At 43.0% G+C, this 20,207-nt stretch overlaps 1 protein-coding gene across 1 annotated transcript in view; it reads left to right on the top strand.

The window, feature by feature from the left end:
- The window catches only part of plxdc2b (plexin domain containing 2b), a 119,813-nt gene that overhangs the window by 42,502 nt on the left and 57,104 nt on the right, over positions 1-20,207 (top strand). The window contains exons 2-4 of the mRNA XM_080794126.1: positions 1,182-1,429; positions 14,461-14,607; positions 19,036-19,105. Coding sequence (XP_080650252.1) covers positions 1,182-1,429; positions 14,461-14,607; positions 19,036-19,105 — 465 coding nt within the window. The remainder of the gene's footprint in view (positions 1-1,181; positions 1,430-14,460; positions 14,608-19,035; positions 19,106-20,207) is intronic.

Here is a 20,207-nt window from a genome sequence, read left to right as displayed (position 1 = left end):
ACACACACACACACACACACACACACACACACACACACACACACACACACACACACATCATGGCACTTCATGTCAAAAAGCTTGCAATCCTGCTAACCACCCTCAATTCTTAGTGAAACGGACCTGAGTTACAAATGTACTGTACTTGGTCTGCTGTTGTTTCCTTCTACACCAAATCTCTTTGCCAGAAATAGCATTAGACCTACAAGCATTGTGAGCTTTGTAGACCGGCTACTATTGGCTAGCTGCGTTTGGGTAAAGTGATTAATGTGCATTCTGTTTCAGCCAGTGAAGATTTGCAAAAAGAGAATGGTTCATTAAGATAGTGAGTTATGAGGGAGAGACGGAATGATTCATGATTCAAAAGGCGCCCGCATGCTTCTGACTTCTGAGGCTGGACCACGGCCTTATTGACGGTATAAAAAATATATTGTCCCATGTAATTATGTAACTTCTACCATCTACTGGTGCACACTTCAGGCTAAAGAGGTTTTCTTTTCAGTTTCACTAATTGGGGCTTCAATGGCTTTCATTTCATTGGCTTGAAGATGCTAGTAAACATGTTGCATAATTACAGCAATAAAAGTATATTTGCGGTGACAGTGAGTTTAATATTGGATTTGGATTTGGTGTTATTTGACTTTACCAGGGGTATAATTAGGGATTTGTATTTGTTTTATTTTAATTTTTACTTTTTTCATTTGATCCCCAATTTCGTCCTTGTCACTGCTCTACTGGACCAGAGCTATACCGGCTCCCTATCCCTATCCAAACGCACGGCCAATTGTGTTCAGCCAAGCTGGAGAAAATCAAACCCCTCTCTCTCCACGTGGTGAGCACGCACTTCAAAGAATTATCCAGACCCTCCACTTGTTATTTCAAATTTCTGGCTCACTGGAAACACTCTGCTATACCAGTGGGTCTCTGAGAGTGTACATTTGTACACTCTCAGAGTTATGGGGGTCCTTGAAATGTTTAGGGGATAAGGAAAAATACAATCTGCCCACGTGGGGCAGATTGTATGCCAGTAAGATTGTATGCTCCCATGGTGGCCTCACTGGCCTGTTTAATTTTGAATTAATTGAAATAGCTACTGTAAATCCGTCCCTGCATCGTTATGTACTATTTTCTTTCTTCTATACCATTCGTTACTGAACTCATCGCTCATCCTGTCTCCTCAGGAGCTTCCTACTTATACGCGCAGGGGCCGGGGGCGGCGCTCGCAGTCGAGGAGGACGTGGCGGTGGATGTGAAGCTGTACAGTCACCGCTGGAAGAGATGGCTGTCCCCAGAGCCTCGCAACATGGACAGCAACCGGGCCAGCCCCGACCCGGACCAGGACCAGGACCCCGAGGAACCCGAGGAACCAGAGGGCTTCCCAGGTCTGCTCTCCGCTGAGGACACACAGGACAACAGCTCCCAGATAGAGGTATGCTGGCTTGATTCCAGTGTTGGCGGATTTTGCGAGAGAAATAAGCAACCAGGTTTATGAGCCCAAAAAGAAGGCTAGACATCTAGGCTACATACGCAGGAAGTGTAAAAAAATGCAGGACAACAGTAGCAAATACATTGAAAAACAACAAATCTAGCGAGACATGGTATCATTTAATGGCATTTGGAATGAAGGAAACTTTTTAAATGTTACGGTTAGCTTTTGGTACTTTGTACCGTCTACCAGAGCGAAGTAGTATGAACTGCCTGCAGAGTGGATGAGAGGGGTCAGTTTCTATCTTGACAGCTTTTTTCCGAAGTACTTCCTTGTAGATACAACTTAATTGTTTCTGTCTCTTCCCAAAGATTTTTGAGGCTAGGTTCACTATTCGCTGCAGCTTGCTTCTTCCTTTTACATTAAGATTGCCATACCACATTGCCATTTTAAAAGTCAAGATTCCCTCTTATCAGGTTCTTATAGACTGTTTCCATGATATGCTTGCTCACTCTAAAGGAGTTGAGCTTGCGTAGTAGGTGGAGGCGTTGGTTACAAGTTTTAAAAATCTGGTCAGTATTTTCACTGAAATTGAGTTTGCTGTCAATATGTGCCTAAGTATTTAAAATTGTCTACTACCTCCACTATTTGTCCACTAATTGTAATGGACTGCACAGGTTCCTAAGGAGCTTTTATCGCACCAGTTCTGAAGAGATGACACATGTACTCTGTATGCTTCCTCCCCCACTGTGTCCCCCTTCTTCAGTAAGGCAACCAGGGCCATATCATCCGCATATTTGAACAAATTAATCATATCCTGGTCTAACTGGAATTAATTTGTGTATATAAGGAGAAAAGTAAGGGGGATAAGATAGTCCCCTACAGAGCGCCGGTGTTAAGCACAGTGATGTCAGACAGAGTATCATTAACACAGACCTGTTGAGGACGGTCAGAGAGGAAGTCTCTGACAAGATAGATAATACCTCCATTTACCCCTATGTCAATGAGTCTCTGCAGAAGGGTATGTATCTGCATGCTGTTGAAAGCAGAGGTAAAATAAATAAAAGGGACGCTGGCAAAGTGGGAGGGGACTTGGAGATGCTTTGACAGGGTGTTAAACAGGCTGATCATTGCATCATTTGTTCCTCTCTGACTTTTATAAGCAAATTGGAGATGATCTAAGCTGTGATTTGTCTGCTTATAACTCTTTCAAAACATTTTCCCAAAATGGAAGTAAGAGCAATGGGCCTGAATTCTTTTAGTTCAGTGGCATTTACAGAAAAACAAGCTGATAATAAGCAGACATGGCAACACTGCTTGATTTGGTGTCACTTGAGTTTCTAGTTGTGCCTCATTTCACAGATTGCATGGCAGCAACTCTCCCCCAGTTATAAACTAAATTCTGAGTGAACAGCTGCTCAATCGATGAACTCCAATCCCCCTTTTAAATCCTGAGCCGTACCTAAAATACTAAAACGGATCCTTTGCCACTATAAATCTTTGTATTTGTTTAGTAATTAACAAGGGGGTCCAGGGGGACATTTCAGGATAAATCTTTTTAACACAGCCCCCCCCCTCCCCCTCCCGTTGTTCCTCCACTTAGGGTGAGAGACAGGTTCCTGCTCCAGGCAGACCAGAGGAGGAAATTAACTCAGACCCCCCTCACACGCACACACACACACACACACACACACACACACACACACACACACACACACACACACACACACACACACACAAAATAGCAGATCTGCATTCTGCAAGCTCACAATGCATTGCATCGAGATATAGTGGACTACGATTAACGAGAGTTATGCATATAACTAAGGTTCTATGAATACCGGATGACCGGTGTTTTCAACACCTGGATATGCATCACGTGCTTGCGCATAGGTCGAATTCTAATGTTTGTCAAACAACAGTAGAAAGTACTTACACTGGCTCACAGAATCATTCAGTTCTTGCAGAACGCACGCCAGCAGCAGCGGCGGGGCGAAAGACACCCTCAGTGCTGCGCTGCTGCAGAGTCTGACTCACAGACGCGGCGAACACGCTATATTGGTGGCTCACGCCCACAGGTGGTCACGAGTGACAGTGTTGGTATTAGTATTCGACCTACGCGCAAGCGCGTGATGCATATCCAGGGGTTGAAAACAAGGCCTCTGGTGGTCAGTAGGTATGAAATAGAAGTACAATTTTGCACCACTGCACACATGCACAATTCAGCGGGGGCGATGTATCTCCTGAGCTTTGTAAATGCATGCCTTGTTCATGGTGCCTGGCCGGGCACAGTGCGCCATGCTGAGGAGTTTTGTCGTAATGATGGCGGCTCCCTGGGCCTCAGACAGCTCGTTAAGTCTCCCCCTGCCTTCTAATCATCTCGGGTTCAACAGCCCGGCATCAGCTCAGCATGGGAGGGAGGAGGGGCGCTTTGATCGTCAGCTGTAAAACATGCACCCACAGCGACGCGCACGAATGTGCAAGTCATTTACGAACACACACACACACACACACACACACACACACACACACACACACACACACACACACACACACACCCCATCATAAACACACAATACAAGACCTCTCCCTGGTTGTTTTCCTACTTTTGAGCTCATTTGCTGTTGCAGAACGGAAGACCGGGCTGCAGCACAAACAAGCTGTCATTGCTCCTGTCATTATCTACCCCCCCCCCCCCCCAATACACACACGCACACACAGACAGACACACACACACACACACACACACACACACACACACACCCTCATACCCCTCTAGCCAACATTTACGCTCACACAACACCGACCTTTTTGTTGACAAGGAAAATGCTTTCATATTGAGAAGGTGGTAATGGTAAACAGGAGAGACATCCATCCCCTGCATCATGCAAGCTACGTGCAGTAACTGTTGAATGACAATGGTGAGATGGATGGAGATGGGAGGAATGCATAATGTTAGTATATGATAATGTTATAGCATTGGTTCTCAAACATTTTCAGGTCAAGGACCCCCACATTGATTTGTATTTGGCCACGGACCCCTATTTGAAAAGAGTTTGTGCCAGGGACCCCCATACAAGACTTGTGTTGTTAAAATGTTAAAAGCAAACAGCAGATTGTGAGCTTGTGGCTATTTTTGAATAGTTGATGTATTTATATTTATAGAGTTAAAAGGGGTTGAACAGATTTTCATGCTACTGTATGTTAACACATTTAGCTGGGGACCCCCTGGAACCCCCTCAAAGACCCATTGACGTCCCTGGACCCCACACTTAAGAAAAATGTGGTGTTGAGAAACAAGAAACCAAGGGCAGATAGACAGGGGAGAGGAGAGACAATTGGTATGCTGGTCCCAGTGCTCACAAAGAGCATATACAGGCTGTGTTCTAACTCAGTGGTTCTCAACCTTTTCACCACACTTCACTATGGACCCTCCACCCTGACAAGTACTTGAGTTGTGCATTACATTTAGTTTGACTCCACAAATAAATACTGTGAAAATCTACAAGCTTGTACAGGTAGATCAGAAAATGGTTGCCCCCCTGGGTGTCCCCTAACCTGACTTTGCCAGCTGGGGGCGGTATTGGGTAACCATGTTCCCCAACACCACATCCATCTGGAATCTCGCAGGGAGTTGAGCTAACGCCGAACCGCTCCGTACCGAACCAATCAGCGTGAGCTAAGGGCGGGATATGTGCGAAACCGGATGTGAAGCTATACAGACACGTCAATATGATTGGTTGTGTTTGCACGCCCACACGGTGATAGACAGACGGTCCCATCCAATCATCTACCATGTATCTTGAAAAAAAGGAACATCCCCGTCATCGAATTTGCTTCCGCGATCCCAGATCCCAATAAGCTGTGAAACAAACATGTGTAGCAAGCTTCTTGGATCTGGCAGCGTCAGGTTAGGTGTCCCCACCTACCGGTTGAAAAAACCACTGCACTAACTGTCTGAGACTCAGCCAGTTAGGCACCATCGCTGCTTAAAATCTCTGGGCTATTTGAACTCGGGGCTTACAGCACCATTGCAGCTCCCATAAATCAGCCTACCACTTCAAAACAACACTCACCGTGACCTTCTCCGTCTTTGCTCGGAGAGGAGACGGTGTTTGGGTTAGCTGGTGCCATTGTTGGCAACAATAGTTTCCCACACACCTCCACCATGTACAGTAGGTTCCAAACAGTGGATTACGCAGACTCTCAGACGCCATGCAGGCCTCGACTCTCTCAGTCACGCTGCCTACGTATGTCTCTGACCCAGACTAACCCATTAAAACCAGGAAAGCATCTGTGCCGTATTAACCAAACCAAAAATACATTTTGGGGGACATGAAAAACCTTGAGCACCAATGATATAGAAAGAAGACGTACATGTACATGTAACGCACATCGACAGGTGGGTGCTGGGCTACTACAGTTTAAAGATGGATAGACCCCGCACGCCAGGATGGGTACAAAAATACTTCTTTATTTAATATTCGTGTGACGTTTCCATCCTGCTGTGGATGTGATGACCCGATGAAGATCCACATACAACAGGATGGATATGTCAGACGAATATTAAATAAAGAAGTATTTCTGTACCACCACTGATATAGAAACATGCATTGTTTTCCAGAAAACTGTTAGGATTTAGAAGACATGTTGTATAATCGGCCTGAGGTCCTTATAGGCGGGAACCCCTTTTGGTGTTAGCATTATGTTATGCTTTAGCTATTGAAAAATAGCAGATCTACAAGCTCATAGCGCGCCACCGAGTGGTGCGCTACGAGCTTGTAAGTCTGCTATTTTTGAAAAATCGAAGAACGACTGACATAGAAACTTGTCAGAAAACTGTCAGGATGTAGAAGACATTTTTTTAATCTGATCTCAGGTCAAAAAGGTTGGGTTGTTATGGTGTCCTCAGGTAAACCGGCAGAATAATAGTCCTCCCATGAGGACAAAGACGGAGCTAAAAGAGCTGGAATGCCTGGATGTAAGCAAGGTTTCATAACCATTTCTTACTGCAACCACAAGCAAGTCTGGACATGCCACAAACTAAGTGACTTAGTGACATTGATCTATTCTCTCATGTTGTTTTGTTGTTCTGCTGTTGGTTTCTGTGGTCCTTATCGATGCCTGCCTGGGTTGTGTCATTTCAAAGTCCAAATTCTTTATCGGAGGCATTAGACTGAGCCAGTCATTGATCAGACAATACGCAAAGGATAAGATGTGATATGCACACTCATACAAACAGCCTTGTAGTTGTCAAAATTACTCAGATTATTTATAACTCAGTTTTACACCTTTGGCTGTGAGCCATCTGCTGCATGCGAAGATCATCGCATCAGACCGATTAGAAATATATTGCTCTTCATGTTTCTTCTGAGTTGATGGTGTACATTTGGCAGCGTAATAAATCAGAGTTACACAAACATTTTTACACCTGGATTTTTCACATAATTCATTCATTTGTCATGCCACAGGATGTCCGTTGTCCAGGTGCTTTTTCATACAGCCATATAAAAGTCAGTTTGGTGATAGTGTGTGTGTGTGTGTGTGCTCGCGCGTGTGTGTGTGTGTGTGTGTGTGTGCGCGCACACACGTGCGCGTTTGGGAGCACATATTTATTCCACAATGACTGTTGTTAGTGTATATTGCTTGCTTTGATGTATGGCCTTATGGGTGTGGTTTGTAGTTAAGTGTTGTTATTTGATATGTTCAGCTGTAGGCTACTCTTACTACCAGTGATGGAAGAAGTACTACATTTTTGTACTTATTAAACCTATTGAAGTATTGTAGAAATAGTCTGTTACAAGTACAAGTCAGGTTCTCAAAATTTACTTCAGTAAAAGCACAAAGGTATTGGCATAAGAATATGCTTAAAGTAGCTGTCTGCTGCATCACTGTATGTCTGTTCAGGAGGTTGGCAATGAGCCTGATGCTTCAATATGTTCTGTTTCGTACAGGGTGAAAATTAATGCAGTGAGACCGTGAGCTGCTAAGTTCCATGAATTCCATTACTTCATGTTGATTCCCTGAGGTGCGTTTATCCCTGCCTCAGTCCGTGTTATAAAACCTGAGTATAATTATTTTGGAAGTTTCTTTACTTTGTTTGTTTTTTGGTTCAGTTGTGTCACGTTTATAAGGTAATAGTGAAATGAGGGAGATCTTCCATGGAATATTTCTGTCAGCTGTGTTGCATGTGACTTCAGCCCTGTTTGGCCTCCGTAGCTGTGAGTGTATTTCTGCTGTCAGGCAGAAACCAACTAGGCTATACTGTATGCCTCAACACAATACTGCCTCATTAAAGTTGCTATTGTGACTGCATACATCGGAAGATAGTGATACTAGTATATGTCCTTGTATTATCATCAATTTACCCAAATACAGCTCAAGTGGAGTTAGGAGGTTTTTGACCAGTGACGGTGGTTATAGTTCATGTTCATAGTCATGTCCGTCATTGATTAAAAAGACAAAGTCAGACAGGGAAAAAAACTGAATTGGAGTCATGTGGTTTGACCAACAGTTTGAGGATCCAATGGAGTTGGGAGTAGGTTTATTCAGTGTGGTTTTTAATACGTTTCATTCCTTCAATATTTGTAAAAAACCACACACAGACATAAAGGGCGTTCAATAGCACTGATTTTATTAAAGAAAAAAAAAAAGCGGAGATAGGAGGTTTGCACCCGACAGTGACAATATGCTGTATTCGCTCTGCCTCTGCCCAGAGGCTCTCTTAAGCCCATTTCCCACTGGACAAAAACCCCACTGACATCTGGCTTTTCTCTATAATGGGAAAGGTTACAATTGGCATTCATTCTTGGGAAAAATGTCTGTGTGCAGTAAGGAGGCAAGGGCATTTAATGGCTCCGGCTCAAATCACCATGACACCCAGTCCAGATCGACACTGGGTGAAATGGTTCTCGGTTCAATACGCACTTCGGCTTTGCTGTAACCTTTTGCTCTACTGCTTTACACACATTTCATACTGATGAAATGGCACTGTGTCCGTGTCACTGGAGAAATACCCTACAACAGTGCTGATCACCAAAAATAACCAGTATCATCGCGATGATGCGAAAACATTTTATCGCATCATCGCGATTTACATTGTGAGCTTGTAAATCTGCCATTTTGTTTCGGTCATTTTCTTACAAAGAAAATGTAATCACCTGTGTTTGGGGGACAATTACTTCAGCACTTAACATACCTGGTGGCTAGTGACATTTGTCGGGACGCTCTGCTTGAAACCGGGACAATCCCAGTGGAGTCCTGGATGTCTGGTCTTGGTAGTCGCAGTGCATGATCAGGATGGTGAGAGAGGTCATTTGGTTTGACCAGATGTCTCTGCTGTGCAGAGACCTCATTCTGAATAAAGCTGATTGCATCCTCAAAGAACCTGCTCGCCCTCTCTACACAACAAGTTCCAACTAAAAGCTATATCGGTGCAAAGGAAGGAAAATAAGAACAGCCAGGTTTGGCATGCCGTTTGTTCCTTCAGCAAGTTTAGACTTTTAAATGAGAGGGACAGTACTAGGATGTGACGTGTGTGTGTGTGTGTGTGTGTGTGTGTGTGCCCCGGAGGATCTATTTATGAATTGTAGCCTGGTTAAAAGCACTCGGAGAAATTAATTAATTGGAACCAATTAACCAAATGGTTCGGATGTTCGCTCGGAAATTCCTGCAAATGTTCGAGTCCTAAAAACATGACCATATATGGAGGCATGATGTCATGAGGCGTGACCATATATGGAGGTGTGATGTCACGAGGCGTGACCATAATATATGGAGGTGTGACTAACACACGGAGATGCAGGTTTTCATAGTATGACCTACAGTCGCAATAAAGTCGACCTTACCTTAAATAATTGGCTACACTCAAGATTCAGGACATTGAAGAACATGCAATCAGACATTAGACAGATCAACTCCATTAACACTGAGGTACAGTAATACACACTGAATGCTGCTGTGGGTAGATCGAGGATATAACCTTATGATGAGCACTTTCACTTTTTACTGTATTATTTCGTGCCTATGTCTATGCACACGCACTTTTATGATCTATCGCATAGCACTTTAAACGCCTGCACTTTAATGGTTGTGTGCACCTTTGTACTCTGGTATCCGCTATGTGAACTGTTTGTTTGTTTGTACTGTTTCATTCATTGTTTAATGTACTGTCTATGCTGCAACACAATTTGCCCTTCAGGGACACTAAATAGACTTGAACCTTGAACCTTGAACCTTCCCTAGTTCAAATATTGCTCATCTCTGGTACTACCGTCAGGGTTTTTACATGGTCCATGTTTGCTGGAAAGTTGTCATAGAACCATTTTAAGTGAGAATCCAATCTTTTCAAGTGGAGAAACATGAGACGTCTGGCTAAAAGAGAACTAAAGGATATTATTATCTTATGGTATATAGTGGAACACCGTATCAATCCCTGGGGGAATACCAATTCAGTTACTCTGAGTAACTCAAATGAATTGGACAGCCAACATGCTGCACGATTCTTGCTCAAATTTAGAAATGAGATTGCATACTGTAGGTGTGCAGCACTACTCCATTGTCCACTGCAGGTGCAGTAGTACCCCCTCAATGTAGCTGGTCTTACTGCGTATTTGAGTGCTAAAATAACAAGGGTGACCAAAGTCTGAAAACAATCTCTATTCCTCCTTTAATAGTCCAGAAAGAAAAGTTTCTGATAACATTTTAGGTAAATAAAAATTTGTCAATGCATTTGCTCAATGTTTATTCATTTAACTTTTTTTTAAATGTTTGCTAACAGTATTCTGGAGCTTCCATTCAGTATCTAAGTACATTTTATTTATTCAGCACTCCTCACAGAGAGATCTCATGAAGTGCTTTACATACAGTGAGATAATGATTTAAGTTAATCTCAGCCAAGGCTTTCTACAAAATACCAGACTCTGAATAATTTCCAAGTTACTGTTCTTTCATTTTACAGAAAGGTCTGCGTCCCCCGCCCGATAACCCAATAACAACGTTACCGAAATGAATTATGTTAGACAGATTCTCTCCTGGAAAGATGGAGCCATTCAGAAATGAAAACATGCGCAGATATATTCAGGCATCGCCCCGTAATGCAATATTGATGCGAAAGCCAGCGCAAAGTAAATGCCCCGCCTCGGACAGAAATGGGAATGAGTCTGGGATTGATTTGTGTGCTGAATGCAATTTCTTCGTTTTTGTGCTCCTGGCCTTCGGAGCGTTCAGAGCCGGTGTACACAATGGGCTTCCAATAAGGGTGAGACAGACAGACAGACAGGATGTGGCATCACTCTGGTGTATGCAATCAGGTACATATAAATTAAGTACTGTACTTAGGTACAATGGGACATTCTGCATATTGAGTACTTTTTATTTTGGTACATTAAGTTTTATACCAAAACTACATTTTGAATTCTGGACTTTTACATAGTATTTCTTACATTGTAGTATTTATACGTTTTCCACCACTGTGTTTGACGGGCAAGGCTCTTCCCACCCCTCCCTCCTTCATCATGTAGAGTCATCCATCTTCCAGTCATGTCCTTATAAGCATTCATCGCAGGCACCGCACCATGCTCTCCTCCAATATAGACTGGTGTGTGTTTGTTTGTTGTGTAGGTGTGTACGAAGCCTCAGAGAACACTGCAACAACAAAACACGGTCTTCGTCTGGCCAGTTTCGCGCATCTGTTACTCTATCGAATAACAGAAAGAATGTGTCTGGATCATTCTCATTAAACCTGGGAAGTATCCTCAGATTCATACCAATGTCAGAAGATGAACCTTTTGTGCTCACACCATTTGCACTATTGCCAGTGTACAGTGAGTCTGCTGACATTGGCATGAATCTGAGGATACTTCCCAGGTTTAATGAGAATGACGAGCCCCCATTTTGTCATGCACTAGGGGATGTCAAAAACAGGGAGTCCACACAAGAGTATAAACGTTTTCAAATGATATTTATTATATTAAAGTAATTGAGGAATGGCAAATAATGAAGTGTGGGATGTGAGGATATCTGTTATCAGTAATGTCTGCAGTGTATGGATGTGTGGAGAGTGCTGCATGCGTGTTGTATTAAAATGGTGCAAAACATAACTTAGACAAAAGGTCGGTTAGGCCCTTGAGCCAGGTGGCAACCCAAGCAGGTCTTGCTTGCAGGGAGGACAGAGAGAGACTGAGCTGCAGCCAGGAGAGCTCCCTATATACTGCCCTGAGCTCCCAGGAGAGCTCCCTATATACTGCCCTGAGCTCCCAGGAGAGCTCCCTATATACTGCCCTGAGCTCCCAGGAGAGCTCCCTATATACTGCCCTGAGCTCCCAGGAGAGCTCCCTACAGTATATACTGCCCTGAGCTCCCAGGAGAGCTCCCTATATACTGCCCTGAGCTCCCACCTCAGCTTAGGGCAGTACCCTGATTCTATATCCGCCATCTCCTCTTAAATCTCTTTTGATTCTGGAAGCACCTTCCATACCTTTTTAACTTTTTGCACCTCCACTGAGCACCAAGTTGATTTCTTTTTTCGCTTTGCTCTGTCTTGGCATTGTTTATGTCTCCCCCACCCTCCCATACATCCAGCCGGAGTATGGAATCTTGGCCACCCATCCCGCCACTCTTTCCCTGGAAACCAGAGGCGAAATCTGGGGAACAGTAGAGGCAGCTGGTCCTCCCTCTCACCTTCACAGACTCCCATTCTCCCCAGACCTCTTTTAGAAAGCCAAAACATCTTGTGCTCATTAGTGCAAAACTAATCGGACTTGAATTTGTGTCTAGTCGTTTAACCAGCGCCCTTGTTTTTCTACCTACAAAGTATGTTTGGCTGCCTTTGGGCTGTTTTTTAATTCCCTAACAAGATTTGTCTGTGCAGATTAACTAGCGTTGAAAGCTTTCTGGTGGTGTTGCTCGTTTAAACCTACAAATATACCAGAAGCCAAAGGCAAAAAAAGAAACCCTGCGAGGCTGAACTCCATTTGGCAACCTGATGTGTATATCAATTATAGTGATTGCAAAACTGTTTACAGTTGTTCAAAACTCAATCTAAGCAATACAGTATATCATGAAGCTCTGATCCTCTACTTACAATGCAAATGTTCAATAATTACATGTTACTGTATTAGGGGACACACCACGACTCTCCAATATTATTCCACGGCATTACAATAAATTGAAATGAAGAGCTGCACTTTGATTAGCATTTACCACACTGGTTTTGTCAAATCCAGAGATCACGGGTTTTACTTTTTATAGATTAATTTAACTATAGCTGATTTTTATCGATCATATTTGTAATCTCTCAAGAGCAGAGTTCGAGCTACGCTACTGAATCTGTCGGCAGGGTCATTCAGAACGTGTAGACGTTGTTGTTGTTAGTGGGAATTAAAACATAGGCACCCCGCCCGGAAGAGGAGGGCCTACGGCGGAGCAAATGGGCAACATCCTGCTATCCACATTCTGTTTGGCGCCGCCCCCAGAGGCATATTCAGAGGAAAAGGCACTGTTTTCTTCTCTTTTATTGGCAGATTGGTATCACAGTAGTAGTAGTACAGTATATTTGGCAGTGAGGTCACAATCGTAATGAATTTCTTCCATTGCAACAAGAGCATTTTCCATTTAAAGCGTCAGACAATGTGTTTGGATAAAAGAAACATCTGCGAGACGTCTCATTAAACCCGGAGGAAAAGAGACAAGCTTTGTGGGGTCTGTGAACTGTGCATTATTCCAAACTCTGTACAGGAAACCATAAAAAGCAGACGAGCCTCTCCCATATGGGCCGTAAAAGGCCCATGAAAGTGTCTGTTGTAAAACGTGGCCCTGACTCTGCAGTCTGGAGCGGACGGGCTCTTTGAGAGTTCAACAATTTGTTCTTGCTTGACATTAGGGCTGCAACTATCAATTATACTGTATTCATTCTAAGTGATTATTCTATTGCCTACTTTTCCTATATAAATATCCGATAAGTGTTTAACCAAAACATATTGGTTATTATGGTTTATTTTTCATAATCAATTAGTTCTATTAATTGCTGGCACCTCTACTTGACATCTGGCATTCTTAATTTGTGACAAGATTTGACTGAGGGACTGCCATTGGATTGTTTTAAATTTTTGTTTCAGGGAATCATAGCTTCAAATTGACATATTGGTTGTTCAGTTTGACCCACCAGTTTTGGAGATATGGCTTATAGAGTAATGTCTTGCAGAAAACAACGAGTTGAGAAAACAGGCTTGAAAGGTTCACTTCTGTGGACTCTTACACCTAGCTACATGTTTAAGCATTTTTTCATATTTATGTTCGATTTCAGCTCTGACACTTATTTCAGACATGCTCTAGTATGAGTCTGCCTGTGCTATTAATTCATTTTTGAAAAAAAAAAAAAAGTTTTACTCCTCTGGTGAAAAGCTGGATTTTGCGCGATGGCAGGATCTCAGTCCAATCTGGTCACATTTGAAGCACGCAGACACCCACCCACACACAGCATGCAATCAATCTGATAATCCAGCGAAGCAGATAATTCGTTTCTCAGGAAAATAAAAAAAATTCCAGGCTTTGAGTTGAAACTGCATTATTAATGTTCAGTGTGTAAAAAAAATGGGATGGGGAGGGGTGTGTTAAGTTTGAATTTGGTTCAGCTGAGCGGCATGCTGGGAAAGATGTCCTTGCTCAGCAGCAGAAACGACTCATAAATGAACACCGCAGTACACAGCAGCACACATAAAAGTTGTTTCTTCTTTTATTTTACCACTTTCAGCATGATGTCCTCGTTTCTTTTCTGTCGTGTCAGTATAGGTCAAACATTTAAAAAAACTTTCATGAATGTTTCACGAAAAAGTAGAAGATATTCAAGCTCACTTTATAGCGCGATGCGACGCGTTGTGAGCTTATGCTGGTACATCTCCTATTTCGGCTATTTTCGCGTGACACCATCGTACCACAAAGTAGAGGTCATTCCTGGTACCCCGTTGTGACGACGGAAATGTAAACATGTCCACGGGATGAATTATGATTATGACTTTTCCTTTTTACACCAACAGGAGGACACGGATCATAACTATTACACATCGAAGACGTACGGCCCCACTGACCCCATGAGCAAGGACTTGTGGGTAGATGTCGACCACATGGACAAGGAGAAGGTGAAGATCCATGGTATCCTGTCTAACACGCACAGGCAAGCTGCGGTAAGATTCAGCACGCACACGCACACGCACACACACACACACACACACACACACACACACACACACACACACACACACACACACACACTTGTGCTAATTGTATGGTGAGGGTGTCAGAAATGATTTATCATTGCTGTCGGGTAGAAATCTTGACTTTTCAGCAAGTGGAAAAACAATCAGCTTGGCGATCTGCTATTTTATATATATAGATAGATATAGATAGGCTACTGTCATACCATAAAAAGTAAAAAATAGGGCATTAAAGAAAAATCATGAAAAGGTAGGAAATATGGATACTGGTATACAAGGTCTCTGCCCGACGATCTGACGGTATTACATGAGCTTGTTGGATACAGTAAACTTTCATTTGTTTCATCATAAAATGTAAAACTCAAGATGTGGCATTTTGGATGGCATCTGCTATGTTTGGGTCTGCTATACTGACCCTGAAATACTGTAGGTCTTTCTGATGGAAACATTGGGTCTTTGCTCCACACGTTTTAAAAGGGAATTCATTGAATAGGCTACTTTATTAGTCAGAAAGATTTAACCAGCACATACAGTGAGACATTAAGGCCAGGATGGAGACTAGTTGTGGTCCTAAATCCCCCCACAATAATACATGGCATCAACAATAATTATGTGCAAAAGACAAAAAGGAAAAGCGGCGGCAGTGAATGGAAGGTATTTACATTTACCTCCCCTGGTGGTCTTTTTCAGGCCAAGAATACCAGAGAGCTTGAACTGGTTTCACTATAGGCTAGTATGCTGGAACGTTTGTATAAATTTAAGCCAAAGTGCTACTCTGCCCTATATCGTTGCTGTCAGGCAGAAACCCAGCATGTTTTTTTGTCATTTTCAATTTCATCATACTAACTAAACTGTCACACAAAAGGAGCAAAAGTAGCCGATCTACATAAGCTCACAATTTTGTTTTGTTTTGTGAAAGTGCATGGTTAAGGGTTTTATATGTATATAAAATATTGATTTAACCAATGAAAAGTACAAGAGGTGTGACTACACTACACAGTACATGATATCTAACTACATTGGATCCTTGGAACACAGGTTGTTGTTTTTCCCACTTCCTGATTATAAGGTTTATTTTCACCCAACAGCGACAATTATAAGGCAAACCCTCCCCTCCCTCTTCCCTTGTTACTTCAGAACGGGCAGGTGCCCTCATGTGAGGCGCATACAGATTAGGTCATTAAGGAGTGACTGGGAGCAGTGTTGCCATGTCCGCTTATTATAAGCGGCTTCCTTTCCTATAATCCTATTCCGCTTGTAAATATTGGTAGTTTTTTTTTCTTTTTTTTTTTTCCTAAAGTGTAGTTGCTTATTTGGTCTTGCTTCCACATTTTTATTATTATTTAAACCAGTGATTTTCAAATATTTACATGTCATGGACTCCCAAATGAATGTATTTGTCCCTAACCTCCTTCTGAAAATGTGTATGTGCCAGGGAGCCCTGTACCAGAAAAAAAATATCTTCCAAATATTGCACATTTTATTTCAAGACTTTTTGAAAATAGCAGATCTACAAGATCTACAAGTAAATGCACAGACTGTACTTGAGTAAAAGTACTAAGTATTGGCATCAAAATGTACTTCAAGTACCAAATGTAAGTGCTATAGCCTACAGAAGGTCCCATTTCAAGTTTTACTCCAGTAAAGAAAAAGTACAAATATCTCAAAATTGTACTCACTACAGTACTTGAATAAATAATACTTAGTTACTTTCCACCACTGGGCGGTCCGGTCCGGTCCGGGACAGGACGAGGGGGCACTTTTGCAAAGTGTATCCCAGGGTGAACAATGGCTGGTAAATGAGATAGAAAGGACTTGCCCATTGAGCATTCTGCTCCCCATCCTTCAGTAACGCCATGATGGATTGAGCCATACAAACCCATGGCATGTGCTATTCTTCTCAGGCAGAGAAAGGACCGCAAGGCAAAGGTCCCTTTCATCCTGATCATAGGAACGAAAGTGGGCGGCTTCTCTGGACTTAAACTGCGTCTGGAAAATCAATAAGCTCAATGTGAATAATATCCCCCCCCCCTCCCCCCTCTTGAACATAGCACTGCACAGAAATTCTGGAACATAGATAAAACTAGGGATGGACATTTTAATTTGAACTTAAGTGTCAGCCAGCTATGCCAAACCTCATGTCAACTGACCAACATGCGAGACTAATAAAGTTTATGATATCGGTGCTGGGTCAGTGATGTAAAGTAACAAGTGTATTTACTCAAGTATTTGCACAGACTAAGTTTTGAGTATTTTACTTCTACTCCACTACATCTCAGAGGGCAAATGTTGTACTGCTCCACTACAATTTTCGACTCTGCCTGCCACTCAGCATAAGCATCCAATAGGATGATGAAACCAGAGGCACCGCAGAGGTCAGGCCTCGTCACCACCCAGCAGAGCAGCGCAGCTGTAGATTGACGGGATGGATTGGGTTGTGGTGCAACCACAGAATTGCTCCCCCATGGCCTAATCCAGGACGCGTGTGTTTCTGTATGTTTACCATGGAGTTCTGTTTCGACATCCCAGCGTGGTCCTGCAGTGCGCACGGTTATTAATTTCCCCCCAGGGTTGGTGTAATTGCTATGCTAGGCAATATTTTGAGGTCATTTAGAGCAGTGTTTCCGAAACACATGGGTCAGGACTCTCAGGGGGGACGGAGCGTTTGGGTCACGTACCCATTTTTACGGGTCAGGAGTAAATATCCCTTTTCCCCCGATTGCTACTTTTATCATTATTATTATTTTAAAAGACTTTCAAAAAATCTGAAATTAAAAAGGGATTGTAAACATTTTGTCAAGATAATTTCATTCATTGTTAAAGAAATCCAAGACAAGGCTATTTTCACTAGTTTGTGTTCCAGGAAGACGTCACATTTCTTTCAGAATAGTCCATTTGCCGAACACATTTTTTTGTAAAGCCCATTGAGTTATGTACGTTTTGTTCCATTTACCAATTCCCAGCCCTTTGTTGATGTCCATGGTTCATGCATAGAGAAGCTTTGTTCAGTTCTATCAGTCGAATAGGTCAACAAAAGTGCACAGCGCACGGTCATGAGCATGTGTGCACAGTCTGCACACACTGCATGATATTGAAAGTGCGGTTTTGCAGAAGTTGGAATCTGAACTGCATTCGATGACATTAATATGTGTTGTACTTGGCTCCACCAGACGTCAGGATCCAACCATGCTGCTCCACTGCTCCCGGGACAAAAAACTCTCTTATGTTCATATTTTTACTTTTGTGTTTTTTCGTAAACCCTACGTGACTACAGCATCACACAAAAACATAAAGTAGCAGATCCACAAGAACGTGGAACGTGGTGCGAAGTCAGTCAAAAGTCACAACTGTTTTGGACATAATGAGGTTTCTACCAGTGTCACAGTGTGAGATTTATAATGCGCTTCAAAAAGTTCCATAACACACACCACTATCCTGAGATAACTGTGTGAAAACTGAACTGTAAAGGATACAAAATGAACATTCAGGATTTGACTGTGGAGATGTGTCTAAAATAACTCATGCAGCCTGGCCCTGAGGAGTGGGACAGGCAGGTAAAACACAGAGCTACTCTGTGTTTACATTTCACATTCCTCCTTCTCAGTCCCAAAACCCACTTGTTTTAAACGAAGTACAAACTGTCTTTTCTATACACTGTGTATTATGTTTCCCACTCGTGTCAAAGCTGCACTATGTAACGTTTCTCTTCTACCCCGGATTTGAACTCCTGCCCAAGTGCTGACATTTTTTTAGCACTGATGCTAATAGAGCCTGCCTGCTTGCTCTGGGGAGAAATAGAATTTTGACCTTCAAACAGGAAGGTGTCAAAGGGTGTGTCGGATCTAAATGTCTCAATAGAGCGTCGCAGTCCCGCCCCCTCGAGAGACCTGGAAAAGAAATCCCTGTTCATTTTCCTCATAGACTTTTCAAAAAGTATTTATTTAAAGACGTTTACGCCGCGGACAAAGCCAAATCAAATCATGACAATAAACACAATGTTTGGGCCAAACAAAGAATTAGAAAGTAGAAAAAAAACGGCAGTTTACAACACTTTTTTTGTTATTTTTCTTCTTTGTAATTATTTGTTTGGTCCAAGATATTGTGTTTGTTCTCATGATTTGTCACGACTCGAGTTGGCTTCGTATGACGCTTAAAAGGTATTTAAATAAATACTTTTTGAAATGTCTATGGGAAAAATGCATTGGGAATTATTTCCTGGGCCTGGCGTCGTCATGAAAGGGGGCGGGACTGCGACGCTCTATAGAAGAGCAGGGAGACCAAATACAACCACCCCAATTGTATATGTTATATTGTACTAATATTAGACAACATATCTATATATTGTTTCTCTGTATGTCTCTGACCTCATCTTTCTCTTTTTTTTATTTCATTCCACAGAGGGTTAATCTATCCTTCGATTTCCCCTTTTATGGACATTCCCTACGCGAGATCACGGTGGCGACAGGCGGTAAGGGCACACTCTCTTCTTACTACTCCCTGTCTCAATGTTAGCTATAGTATGCTATTCTACTGGAATTATACGTGGCATAATAATTTAGCCTGTATACAGACAGTTCTTTATCCTCCAGGAGAATATCGTTGCTGTCGAGTGGAAACCTTGTATGTCCAAAACGGATACTTTCCAGGTCTACATTGTAGATCGACCATTCTGGCTATTTTTGTGTGACACTGTATGATGGAGTAGGGCATTCATTTACGAAAAACCATAAAAGGTTGAAATATGGAGACACAAGGTTCTTGCCCGACCCACTGACTATAATGTAATAGGGTTAGTGTAATTGAGCCAGCCAGCGGCAGAGATATTTATGCAATTTGTAGAGATATTTATGCAATTCAGAGCAGCTGTGTGTGTGTGTGTGTGTGTGTGTGTGTGTGTGTGTGTGTGTGTGTGTGTGTGTGTGTGCGCGTGTGCGTGTGTGTGCGTGCGTGCGTGTGTGCGCCTGGTTGTGTTAAACTGCAAATCTTTCTGTGCACGTGAGACATAAGAGCTGAACACAAAGATCTTACAGCTCATTGGAAAGGGTCAAGCTGCGAGTTATTTCACCAGGTCGTGTCATCGGGTGGATGTTCCGTCCAGACCACGACAGAAAAGCAAGCAAGCGCGCAGACTGAGGGATGTCTGGTACAGCGATGCAGTGCAAAACCGCCAACAGCACTCAAGCAGCGCTGCAGACCGCCTGCATTGGGCTCTGGGCTGTCAGCCCGGTATACGCAGGCACGTAGAACCCTCACCTTCCCCCTGGCTGGCCGGCTGGCTGGCCCGCAAAGCAGCCCCCCCACACCCCTAGAGTCTACTGGAAGAGCAATCCAGACCTGTATGGGTTTGGAAGTGGAAAACACTGGTAATCCACACTGCCAAGGCGCTCTTATTATAACGCCACTGTCATACACAAACACGAAATGGGAGGAGGAGGGATGAGCCTGAGAAGCCATAACCCCGCCGGGATAGATCTCTGTCTCTCTGCGTTCCTCTGCGAGTTCTTTTCTCTCCCAAGTGCAGACACGTACTGTATGTGTGCTCCACGTACTGTAGGCACGTACTGTACTGT

Source organism: Protomyctophum bolini (genome assembly GCF_963924005.1).
Source record: "Protomyctophum bolini genome assembly, chromosome: 21".
Lineage (NCBI taxonomy): Eukaryota > Metazoa > Chordata > Actinopteri > Myctophiformes > Myctophidae > Protomyctophum > Protomyctophum bolini.
The sequence above is the reverse complement of the archived record's forward strand: the minus strand, read 5'-3'. Positions and strand labels throughout refer to the sequence as shown.